This window comes from Manis javanica, chromosome 3, assembly GCF_040802235.1.
Source record: "Manis javanica isolate MJ-LG chromosome 3, MJ_LKY, whole genome shotgun sequence".
NCBI classification, from domain to species: domain Eukaryota; kingdom Metazoa; phylum Chordata; class Mammalia; order Pholidota; family Manidae; genus Manis; species Manis javanica.
Genome location: NC_133158.1, coordinates 88,505,549 through 88,518,595, shown reverse-complemented (window position 1 = coordinate 88,518,595; position 13,047 = coordinate 88,505,549). Strand labels below are relative to the sequence as shown.

General features: G+C 32.8%; 1 protein-coding gene across 5 annotated transcripts in view; it reads left to right on the top strand.

Annotated features, from left to right (window-relative positions):
• The window catches only part of CADM2 (cell adhesion molecule 2), a 1,133,262-nt gene that overhangs the window by 1,029,692 nt on the left and 90,523 nt on the right, over positions 1-13,047 (top strand). For all 5 annotated transcript variants that reach the window (XM_037001690.2, XM_037001693.2, XM_037001691.2 and 2 more), the window contains one exon: positions 3,735-3,913. In XM_037001690.2, coding sequence (XP_036857585.1) covers positions 3,735-3,913 — 179 coding nt within the window. The remainder of the gene's footprint in view (positions 1-3,734; positions 3,914-13,047) is intronic.

Genomic DNA, 13,047 nt, shown 5'->3' with positions numbered 1-13,047 from the left:
AAGAATTATTGTTTCAGAAAAAAAATGTTTTTAAAATACAGGCTGGAAGCTTGAATAATTTATCTATATTTTTAACTTCATTTCTATACACACAATTTTAAAATATGTATCTGAATTTAATTCCATATTTACAGAGCCATATGCTTTAAGATGTGACTGAAAGCTTATGAACCTGAGTAGACAAAAGTTCTGACCGTATGGACTTGGGGGACATAATTTTGAGTATATGGAAATATGTGGATCATGCATATAATTATATCTGTGTGTTTAAAAATTCCATCTTGTTCAGCAAGAAAGTATTGCCTCTTGATAAAATACTTCCCTTGAGTAGTATCTTAAGGATGAATCTTCTAAAATTCAAATTATCCTTAATATAACTGTTATTTTAATATTGGCCTTATATGGCTTTGTAGAAAGGATACAACCTCTAATATTCAATTATGTGCAGTAAATTATAGTTTTATTGTGCCACTTTTGCCTCCTCAAAAGAGGATGTGAAAGACATGCAGGATACACGATTATCCAGGCTATCAGTTTTAAAATAAGGATTTTAAATTCAAATAGCAACAGGCAGATGTGGGACATACAAAGTAAGTTGAGCGGTATTAATGGCTTGACTCTCATTCAAGATACTGAGAGTAAGGTGTCTATAAAATTTGATGATATAAACTATTGTCCTTTCTCAATATTTTTAGATAACTAGTTTCTTCTTTTTTTCATAGAATGCTCTTACAGAAGTTTCATGGGTATAGTCCTGATAAAATTATCCTCTCTAGTTTATTGTCTCTCTAAGTGCTTTTACTACTTAAAAAGCGATTCTTTCACCACACTGCTGACCTGCTGGTTTTGATATTATTAGCAATAATTATTATTGTTTGGTTAACAGCTTTTATCCCTTTCACAAAATTTTGTCAGAAAATATAACTTTTTTTGCCTTAGGAAAGCTGTCTTGGTCATGGGCATCAGTTGTCAAGACCTCCATTCTAATTGTCTTCACAAAAACAAAATGTAAGCCCAGTGTTTTCACCAAAATAATTAAAGCTTTTCCAAAAACAGTTTCCAGTGGTATGATAAAATCATGTTTAAATTAGAAAATTTTGACATAGAAGAACTAGGAAAATATTCATCATTTAGAAAGCAAGAGGTAGTGTACAAAGCATTAACTATGGATTCAGCCCAGAGTTTAGATACATCTCTGATCTTCCATATTCACATGTAAATTAGATTTCAAAAAATGATGTCTACCAAAGTGTTCTTATGAGGATTATAAAAAATGTATGTGGAGTACCTAAGATCACTACCATTATCACTATATTGATTATAACTCTTCTAATCAATAATAATTATAAAAGATTCACATCTTTGAAGATAGAAATCCATTGTTTATTTGTCCTTTCTTTTCTCAAAGCAGGTTTTGAGATAGAATTATTTTCCAGTGTTTAATTGGAAAACTGTCAGTTTCTGTAGGTTAGAGTTTTCTAGATTCCACAAATAAGTGAGATCATACAGTGTTTGTCTTTCTCTATCTGCTTTTCTCACTTAGCATAATGCCCTCAAGATCCATCCATGTTTTTGCAAATGGCAGGGTCTCCTTCCTTTTTATGGCCAAATAATATTCCATTATATTTGGAATGTATTTTCTTTATTCATCCATTGATGATCACCTAGGCTGTTTCTATGTCTTGACATAGACATAGATAATAATGCTGCAGTGAGCATAGGAGTATAGATAGCTATTCTAGATACTGATTTCATTTCCTTTGGGTATATACCCAGAAATGGAATTATTGGATCAAATTATAGTTCTATTTATTTTTTTAAGGAACCTCCATACTGTTTTTCATAGTGACTACATCAATTTATATTCTCACCAACAGTGCACAAATGTTTCCTTTTCTTCACATCCTCCCAAATATTTGTTTCTTCTAGTCTATGTAATGATAGCCATTCTAAGAGGTATGAGGTAATATTTCTTTGTGGTTTTGATTTACATTCCCTGATGGTTAGTGATGATGAGCATCTTTTCAAGTAGCTGTTGGCTATTTGTATGTCTTTTCTTTTTGGAAAAAATGTCAATTCAGTCCCTCTGCTCAGTTATAATCTGGTTATATTCACTATTAAGTTGTATGAGTTCTTTATGTATCTTGTATATTTACCCCTTATCAGATATAGGATTTGCAAATATTTTCTCCTATCTGTTGTCTTTTCATTTTGTTAATGGTTTCCTTTGCTGTGAGAAACATGTTAGTCTGTTAGTAGTTCCGTTTGTTCGTTTTTGTTTTTGTTCTCTTTGCTTTTGGTGTCAAACCAAAACTTCACTGCCAATTCCCTATGTTTTCTTCTAGAAATTCTAGGGTTTCAGGGCTTACATTCAAGTTTTTAATCCATTTAGAATTGAATTTTGAGTATAGTGTTAAGATATGGACCCATTTTCATTCTTTATCACATGGGTGTCCCGGTTGCCTAACACCATTTATTGAAGAGACTGTCTTTTCCCCAATGTATATTGCTTCTTTGTCAAAAATTAATTGACCACAATTATGCATGGGCTTTCTGTTCTTTTCCATTGATCTATGTGTCTGTATTTATGTCAATACCATATTGTTTTAATTACTATAGCTTATAATACAGTTTGAAATCAAGGAGTTGATACCTCCAGCTTTTTGCTTCTTTCTGAAGATTGCTTGCCAATTTGGGGCCTTTTGTAGTTTCAAACAAAATTTGGGGTTTATTTGCACTATTCGGTGAAAAATGTCATTGTAATTTTGAGAGGGATTGCATTGAATCTGCAGATTGCTCTGAATAGTATGGACGTTTAATATAATTGTTGCAGTCCATGAGCACTGACTATCTTTCTACTTATGTGTCCTCTTGAATTTCTTTCATCAGTGTCTTACAGTTTTCAGAGTACAGGTCTTTCACTTCCTTGGTTAAATTTTTTCCTAAGTATTTTATTCTTTTTGATGCAATTGTAAATGGTAATTTTTCTTAATTTATCTTTCTCATAGCTCATTGTTAACATATAGAAATGTAATTGATTTTTGTATACTGATTTTGTAACCTTCAACTTTACTGAAATCTTTTATTATTTCTAACAGTTTTGGTTGATGTCTTTAGGGTTACCCTTAGATAATATTGTATCATCTACAAATTAAGATAGTTTTGTGTGTTCCTTTCTGATTTGGATGCCTTTTATTTTTTTCCTGCTTAGTTGCTCTGGATTTGCAGAACAATGTTGAATGAAAATAGCCAGAGGCAGGGTGTGAGGGTAGAGAAATTGGGTGGAAGTAGTTAAAGGGTAAATATTATAGGATAAATAAATACTGGATATGGCATGCTGACTATAGTTAACAATACTGCATTATATATTTAATAGTTGCTAAGAGAGTAAGCTTAAAATTCCTCATCACAAGCAAAAAAATTGTAATTATGTAAGGTGAATGATGTTAACTAAACCTATAGTGGTGATCATTTTGCAATATATATATATATATTAAATCATTGTGTTGTGTACTTTAATATAGTGTTTTTACTATATTTTATTTATAGATATATGTAGCCTCCAAATTTTCTGAGTGAAAACCACACATAATGGTTCTTTTGTACCTTACAGAATTAGGCAAGAGTTATTCACAAAATACATCTTAAGTATTTATAAGTTGCTTGACTTACTTTATCACAGAAATTTAACATTTCTTATTTTTCCTATTTATATGCATGCTTAAATCCAATAGGCCAGAACCTGTTTTGTGGACAAAGGATGGTGGAGAATTACCAGATCCTGACCGCATGGTTGTGAGTGGTAGGGAGCTAAACATTCTTTTCCTGAACAAAACGGATAATGGTACATATCGCTGTGAAGCCACAAACACCATTGGCCAAAGCAGTGCAGAGTATGTTCTCATTGTACACGGTGAGTACCTTTTTGACATCTTTATATGTTAAAAAATGAATGAAAAAACTGTTTAAATTTTTAGAATAATAAAAAAAATTAAACAGGTTTCCTTTTTCTTACAGGACTTCATATAAGTGTAAGTATCTCCAGATTCACAGATAATATGTTCTAAAATCAAACTAATAATACAATTACAAAATACACTAAAAATAAAAGTTAGTTTTGTGAAGGTTTTCTTTAATACAAATATATAATTTTTGGTGGTTACTAGTAAATTATATTATTTTTTTAATTTTACCAATAAATGCTTTTACATGTAAATCAGAATCATGAAAACTATATTTCCCTTCAGCTAATTTTTGTTGCATTATCACAAAAATATATTTAATAACCACTAATAGCATGTCATTGAGATGCAGAAAAGACAGAGTTGTACAATATTAATGATAACTGCATTAATTTCTCATGAACAATAAGTTGAAACATTCACAGACATTTGTGTCTCCTCTGCATTCCTGTCACAATTTGAGTAAATATAACAAAATAGCAGAAAGAAATACCATGCCCATGTTTGATGAGAATCTCTGTTTATCTAAACGCCAAAAGCTACAATGGTTTGTTCATGAGGTAGCTTCAACGTTTGTTAGATGGAGGTGAAGTATTATGAGATTGATAAATATTCCAACAAACAAAATTAGTCAGGTTTCTTTATTGCAAGACTTCTCAGAGTTTATTTAATATGCCAGGGTACATTGTGAATTCCCATGAAAAAAAGCTTTAGGCTGTATCAGATTTTTGTCAGATATTTTAACAAGTAAACCTTTTCAAAGACTAGTATCATGTTCTACACAATATTATAGGATTTGGAAAAAGTATTATGTAAAACATGATGCTGTGATAAATCCAGTGGATCTTAGAAATCATGGAGAAAGTATGCTTATTTGATATCTTTTCCATGAATCTAGTTATAAACTAATGTAAGAAGCACAGGTTACTTCTATACCTTTCCAAAAACAGAACTGTGGGAGTAAAGTCTAATTCTTTGTAAAGAGATTTAAGTTTAGGAAAAAAAGAAAAATTAACCTAGTTTGTGTTTTTTCCCAGGTATTTATTTTATTAGGACATAGGCCATGATTGGAGAAAAAAATTATACATTGAATCAATCTAGAGCTTTCCGATTTTCAAATTGTTTTAGTGTATACAGTCTCTCAACTCTTAATACCACTTTGCTATGTATAGGCAATGAAGCCTTGTGAATAGAATATCCACATATAGATATTTTGAAGATAGAGCTAAGAGATTCCTTCCTAGTATCTCATGATCTGTGCAAATTTCATCTTTTTGGAAAGATCAGCCTAATCAAATTAGACTGACAAATTAGAATTAAATGTGGCAAACCCCTCAGACACACCCTACCAGTCTTACTGCCAGAGATATAACAGGGTGGGTCAAGAAGGTAAGTTGAATCCTTAGAGCAGAATCCAGGAACACCTTTCCCTTTGTTGACCTGGATGTTTAGATCATGCAATCATAATCTAAAGTGAAATATAGTCTCATTCACTCTTAACTTTGTAAGTGTTTCTCTCACAAAAGTTTTTGGGAACCTGGGGGCATGTTACATAGCATACCGTGTTGTACCGAAAGCAATATGACATAAAAATATAGAGAATTAGAAGGAAAGTGACAGAGAAAATAGTATACTTAGATGAGAAATATGTCATTCGTTTTTTGAAAGTAATTCAAGTGGGGAAAATTCATATGTTTTTTCTGGTGTTTGCAACTAGCCTGCAGCGTGATTTTCTAAATAGCCAAGCTACCTTTAGGTAGTTGGCAGTTGTTATATTTCTAATAAATGTTTCTCTAAGCACTTTGTAAGAAGTCGTTTTTGGCTTTGCTTTTTGAACTACAGTTCATCAAAAGCACCCCATAGATTAATGCTATTCATGCTGCTAGATAAATGCTGTGAAGTTCAACAGTAGTTTACCTGGGATTATTGACACAAGTAATGAGAGGCTCAATGAAACAGTGAACCTTATTACACTGTGTTTAAAAAGGGCTCCAATTGGGTTCATTACAAAATAAAGGTGTTTTTCTTTTCCCCTTTGCTCACAGGGTATAATGTTTCATTAGTCACTGGTTGTATAAATATAAAATGGTCTGTTAATGGTTTGGCTGTTTCAAAACCCTACTAAGTGATGAAATTTGAGTGGCATTTCGATCTATAATGAATTCTGCATGCATTTCAGAATGGTGTGATAAGTGATCATTTGTGAGAACTTTACCCTTTTATCTTTTACACCAAGGTTGGTTTTACATTAGCTGTGACAATTTAAAATAGCTCCAGTACAGAAAGGCCTTTCATGAGTTGAGACTGTCTTTGACTCTCCCTCAGTTGCCTGGGTTCTATTGATTCTTGACGCAGCTCTGAGCACTTTCCTGTGAAATCAGCTGTTATCTGGATGCCATCCTAGTGGTTAGATTTTATTCTTTGGGTACATTATTTAAATGTTATCACATTTAATTGTTAACAGCAGTGACATTTTGTGTTATGGACACTGGACTTTTTTTTCCCCTTCCTAGTTACACCTTTACAAATTTCTGCATTAGAAATACAGATGGTAATTTCAAACTGCCAGTATAAAATTCATCCTCAACAAAAGGCCTACCAAAATTCAGCATACAAATACCTGTAGAATAAAACATTATACCTATGAAATATCTGCACTGTAGAGATTCCATTGGGAAAAGAATATCATTTTCATGAACAAGCTCAGAAATGGAAAAATTTATCTTTTAAATTGGTAACCTTTGTTATATTATTAATTTCTGTGAACACAGTTGTTTTTTGTCTTTTTCCTTGCATATAAAAATATTGAACTCATTCTCATATTGTCATTGATATCATGCTATTTATTTAGAATGGCAGATTGCTTTCATATCAATGGTCTTAAAATATAGTATTCCTTTGTTGTTTTTCCTATTTGGAGACCACAGATCAAGAGAAAAACTCATTCCTTCACCAAATAGATATTTAGCACTTATCTTCTGAGTATAAAAGCATTATTGGAGCAAAGTTGAATAGCACTTAAGAAGTTAAGAATTTAACATAATATGTAAGTTAAACATTCAAGTAATTATAATAGCAAAACAGGAGAACTATAGGAAGGTGGACATACAATGATGTAGATGTTCAAAGTCTGTGAGAGTGTGGTCCACATATATGGAATTTTAAAAAATAGTAACACAGCATTTCTAGCTTATTCATAAACAAGTGGTATATATCATAAAGGGAAGTACCCAGCACAGTTCCCAGTACATAGATATGCAATAAATCAGACATTATTATTATTATATACTAGTAGTCTTATGATGCCAAGGAATCTCAATCCAATGTTCTTATGAGAAATTTACTCATGAGTTGCATACAGTTTAATACCTAAATAGTACCCAGAGCATAAAGGAGGTTATCCCTACTGAAGAAAGTGAAATCCTAAATTCTTGCTTATTAAACAATGGAGAAGATTTTAAAATTCAGCAGTGTAGCAATTTAGTTATATAGAGTAGGATAGAAGTTATACTAACCCTTTTCCTCTAATACAATATCAGGTTCAGAGTGTTCAAATAAAATGTCTTCTCCCCAAGCAAACACTACCTGGATATGCATCTTGCAGGATAGAGAACATAGCAGATACTTTTTCATCACACAAAGAATAGCTGCAGAGAATTGCATATGACCTTAGACTGATCTGATTGGAAGCAATTCAAGTTCTTATGTTAATTTGTTATCAACTGATTGAAAAGTTATATTTTTAACTGATTTAAAAACATATATTCTTTTGAAAGTGACAGAAGTGTATAGTACCTAGGGAGTTTTGAGAAAGAGTATCTATGGAGAGTGAGAAAACACAAATCAGCACATCCCCCAAATCCTAAACTTCTTCCTTCTCAACTTTCTCAAAGCCTTTTACATCCCTTCACTCTCATGCTAGCGAGATTTATAACCACTTCTCAAAATACAAGTGGAAGATGTGCAGGGACGCTGGAACTCTTTAGAATCATCTCTCTAGCCTCAAAACCCTCCCCAGGATTTGGGAGCAAGGACAATAATACGAGTAGAAATAATGAGTTGAATATTTCTTCTTCTACCAGTAGGCTGCATTTGTGGTAGAAGAAATTAACAGGGAGGCAGAATGGAGCCTCAGTGGAGAAACCACGCCACTCAGAAATCAATGTATCATCATCTCAGGCAGTCATAGCAGAATTGAGATGCACTGTTATAGAAAGCATTTCATGATATTTCCCATCTCTCTTCAAATTTCTTCTTCTATTACCATAATAATCCTTATGTGAGATTTAAAATTATTTTGCCACCACTCTAACTTATTCTATTGCTCCATTGTTTCTACTTGTATGAACAAGCAGCATTTACAATTCATTACCTCTTACGTTAACTCTTGTTCTCATTTTGAATGAAGTCACCTACTATGCACCTCTCCACATCTTTACTTTTCTTATGTATATGTATTTTGCTTTTCTAGCAAATTTCATCTTTATGACCACATAAAAACAAATAAAATTCTACATGACTAGTATTATCATAGCAGAAAGTAGAGTAAGAAGTTTGCTTATACTTCTGTAATGCCAATGAATTTAATGACAGTTGCAGACTTGATATCCCTAAAACAGCACCTGACAGTTATGGTGGTTCTGTTTATTTGTTCATACATCTATTGAAATGAATAGATCTACTGATGAAAAATCTACTGCTTTTTTTTAAAATGTTTCCAGGATAATTTACCTCAGAAATAACACACACACACACACACACACACACACACATACACATGATAGGATCCATCAGATTTTATTGTTGGTTAATAAGAGCCATTATAAAAAAAATATTTCATATTTTTAATTTTAATAAAGAGAATATTACTACTAGAAATGTCTGGGTGTTTAGTCTAGTGAAAGGTATCAAGCTATTAAATATACTTTTCCACCTTATAAGAATCAATACATCTGCTGCTTTCATTTCGCTCTGCTTTTATTGTTAATAATAAATGTCAAAACTCCTCAGAGACAGAAAGTTACACACACAGATATTGCAGACTCCCGCATCAAGCCCAGCTACCAAGATTTGTTGCTCATTTAGAGTATCTCTGTCACAGACAACAGGTAAAAGCCTCTCACTTGCCATCCTGGCACTGATTCTCCACTTCAGCTGATTTGCTTACTATCAAAAAGAGGCAAACCGAGTCATGGTAGGTTGCCTTTCTTTCACTTTAACAAACATTTCCAGGCTATCATCCCTTTCAAACATTTAACTAGTATGTAAAATATAAATCCAGTTGCTTTAAGTTTATTAATATCTGACCCTAAATTTAGCAAAATAATATACATTTAGGTGAATGGAGAATAATTATGAAGCAGATTAGGAATATCATACACTAACATCCTAAATTTGTTTTTAAACTTGTCTTACCATAGAACTAAGCAAATATGATGATCATATATTCCTAGTCCAGTACTATGTATTTCATATATTCATGTCATGGTTACCAATGACTGGAAAGCTAATGAGGATTCTTATCACATTAAAATGAAAAATATACTTCTGTGCTTCTTCGTCAAGATGTAGCTAGACTAAAAAGTTAGTTGTCACTTGTGTATTTACTACTAACAATTACCCAGCAATAACACAGATTGAGAGGCTATACGAATATTTTCCACTTAGTTGTACTGATAGGCAAGGTGATACAGATCACGATGGAACTAAGAGTGAATATTTGAGCTCATTCAGGTGGGTGGGGAGTGGGAAAGAGAAGCCGGGGTTATGGACAGATGTACAGCCTAGCAAACATTAAAAAGGGATTCAGCTAAAATCTGTTCCCTCACATGGAAACAGATGTACCAGTTGGTAAATTAATTCTGTGTGCTCATAATGAGCATGTTTCCTTTGGAGAAGCTTTCTTTAGAAGCATAGATGGGAAAATATACAGTGTAGGATGAAAAAGAGAGAAAAGACATCCACATAGAGCAACAAACTGCACTAATGGAAGAGCCCCGTGCTGCTGCACTTGTCTCTGCTTGAGCTTCCAGACTGTAAACTAGTTGGATGGTTCTTAAAACAGTACCTTCTTTAATCAATGAGATAAAACGTATCATTTCTGAACTTGAATAAGTAGGGAGAGCTATAACCTGTCACAAGGTGTGCCTGTGACTGGATGAATATGCTGTTGAATTCTGCAGAGAGCAGTGGAATGGGATCAAATAGAGGAGATTGGAGCACTTTTTTTTTTTTATTACAAAACGTTTAAAAAGGTGCATATATCAGGCAGACTCAATGGAGGGTTGAGGCTTAATTACATCTCTTTAAGATGAGCATGAAGTGGATAAATTAAGATTTTACCTTTCAGAGTAAAAAATCCATTCAGAGATGCCATTCTGAAGTAAATGTTTCTATGGTACCTAGGTGGACTAACCAAAATGCCCCTGGGGAAAACCTTCTTTCCTTCCCAAAAGGAGGAAAGAGACCATCGCTCAACAATTCCAACATTTTAAATATCTTCTCTTGCATTATTTATTTGTAATCCTTTCTATCAGTTATGGTAAGGTAAACAAAACAGAAGGATAGAAACCATGGTGCTCAGTCTTTCTATATTTTTATTCATGTGGAAATAAGGCTATGTTACAAAGTACTGTACAGAACTCATGAAAATGTACAGAGCCCTTCTACTCAAGTATATGAGCATTAATTGGCTCATTCATCAGAGAATTCAAGTGCAGTGGCCCATAGGGGAAAATGTTGGCATTTGTTCTCAGAAATAATGGCATTCCTAACTATAAGACACAGATTTTTCATAGAACTAGCTTTGTAGCTTTGAACAATGTAGTTTTCACAAACATTGTAACACATGATGTGCCTGTTCCAGAATCCCAGAATTATCCGTGATTCTTATCTACCATTCTCTATAATTCATCAGCAAGTTTTGTTGACACTATTTTCAAATCATGCTCCCACATTCCACTTCTCCCTGCCATCCTTTCTGGCCTAGATTATTGAAACATTGTCTAATGGGCTCTTTTCTTCCACCCTTTCACCTCACCAATCTATTTCCCACACAGCTGTGATATACTAATGTTTTAATTGCAAAGTCCCTCATGTCTTTTCCCTATTTAAATTTATCCAAAGGCATTTCATCACACTTAGTATAAAATCCAAGTCCTCATTACCCTGCCTTACCAAACCCGGACAATATGCTACAACCTACAACTGTCACATCTCAGCCCTTTCCACACAATCACTTCTGTCTCCCTGATTCTCTGTCAACTCCTCTAAGACATTAAGCTCATTTTCTTTTCAGACACTTAGCCTCTGCCCAGAATATTTGTCTAGAAACTATAATGAATGCTGTCATAAATGCTGGTCTTTGCAAGAGTGATTTCTTATCATTCAAATCTCAGATTAAATGAATTCTCAACCATACCTCAATCCAAAGAGGTCAGTCCAATCTAAAGCAGCCCCCAGTTATATATCACTTCATTTTAATTTTCTGCAGAGCACTAATTATTATTTGGTACTTTAGTTCTTTATTTTTATATTTGATAGTACATATGATGCCTATGTTATAGATACATTAATTTATGTACATGTATCATGTATCTATACATGTAAATATATTCTATGTCCACCCAATATATTATGACTTCCTTGAAAACAAACATCTTGGAGTTTTATTTATCTCTAGCTCATAGAATAGTTCCTTCTAAATAGAAGGCATTCAATAAATATTTCTTTAGTGATTAAATTCCTTTGTCTTTCTCTCTTTCTGTCTCTATCTCTCCCTGTCTTTTCAACAGATTAAACTTTAATAAAATGATATATGTATATACACATGTATATATGCATACATAAACACTCATCTACATACATCCACATGTATATATATGTCTACATGTCTGTGTATACATACATGTATACACGTATATATTGACTTCTGAGCAAAATCGGGGTAATTGGTATTCATTTCTTGGTCAGCAAAATCAAAACCTTTAGCTTTCATCCCATATTTGGAAAAGAAGTGACATATAGTGATATATTTACTGAGCAGTCAATATGCGAATGATGCCTTATAGAGTAAAGCAGTGCATTTTATGAACAACAGCTGTGTATAGTAGAATTAGTATCTCTAACAGAAATCTTCGAAATTAGAAGTTATGCAATTGCCTTCATACGTCTGTTCATCTTTTTGCAAAATTATCTGATTATTGCTAAGTAAAAATTGGATTTGTTCTTTGGAAATCTCTATCATCCTCTTAGATTAGCCAAATATAAAACTTCTCTTGAGCCATGGCCTGAAAATCCACATCACAATGATATACTATCTATATTTTACAATTTCAGGAAATCTTTTTTGAGTATCTACTATATACAAAGTGCTAAGCAAGTCACTGTGAATCCTGTAATGAATAAGTAAACACTCCAATTATGCCTGGACTTCATAGTAAAATTTTAAAAGTGAGGTGTTTCACTCATGTATTTCACCATGATGCAATTTCAGAGATATTTTCAAGGTTCCTTCATTAATTGTAATATTCTAGGAGACATATCCAGGAGAACATAAATTTCCACAGTTTGAAATATTTTGCTTTGGTAAATGTTAATTTCCTTATTAAGACCATATTTTAAATATAAATAATTTGGGAAAGGTTATCAATTTGTGTAACTAAATCCCTGTGGGAATCAGTTTATTAAAGATTCTACGGTAAGGTTAGAAAAGACCTTGCTTTGTGTGAGAACTCTGAACATTAGGTATACAAGTGATCAAAGGGGGTAGTAAAAGCAGAGTTCAGCGGGTGTTTCTTCACAATTCTGCTTAACATTATTCTTGGTGCTTAGTAGGGATTTATTCTATGGATATGCAAAGTGGATCTGTTGATGAATATGTATACACAAAAGGTATCTGCAAATGGCCATCGCTGGTTTTTTTAAATTAAAGAACAGCAAATTTATAATAATAATAATCTTTGAAACAATCTCACATTCTCTTTTAATTTTCATTTAACTAACTTTTACTGTTGCAATAGCAAATATTGTATTTGGATGCATTTTAAAAAGTCTTCAGGCAACAAACGTGTGAAATTTAGAATTC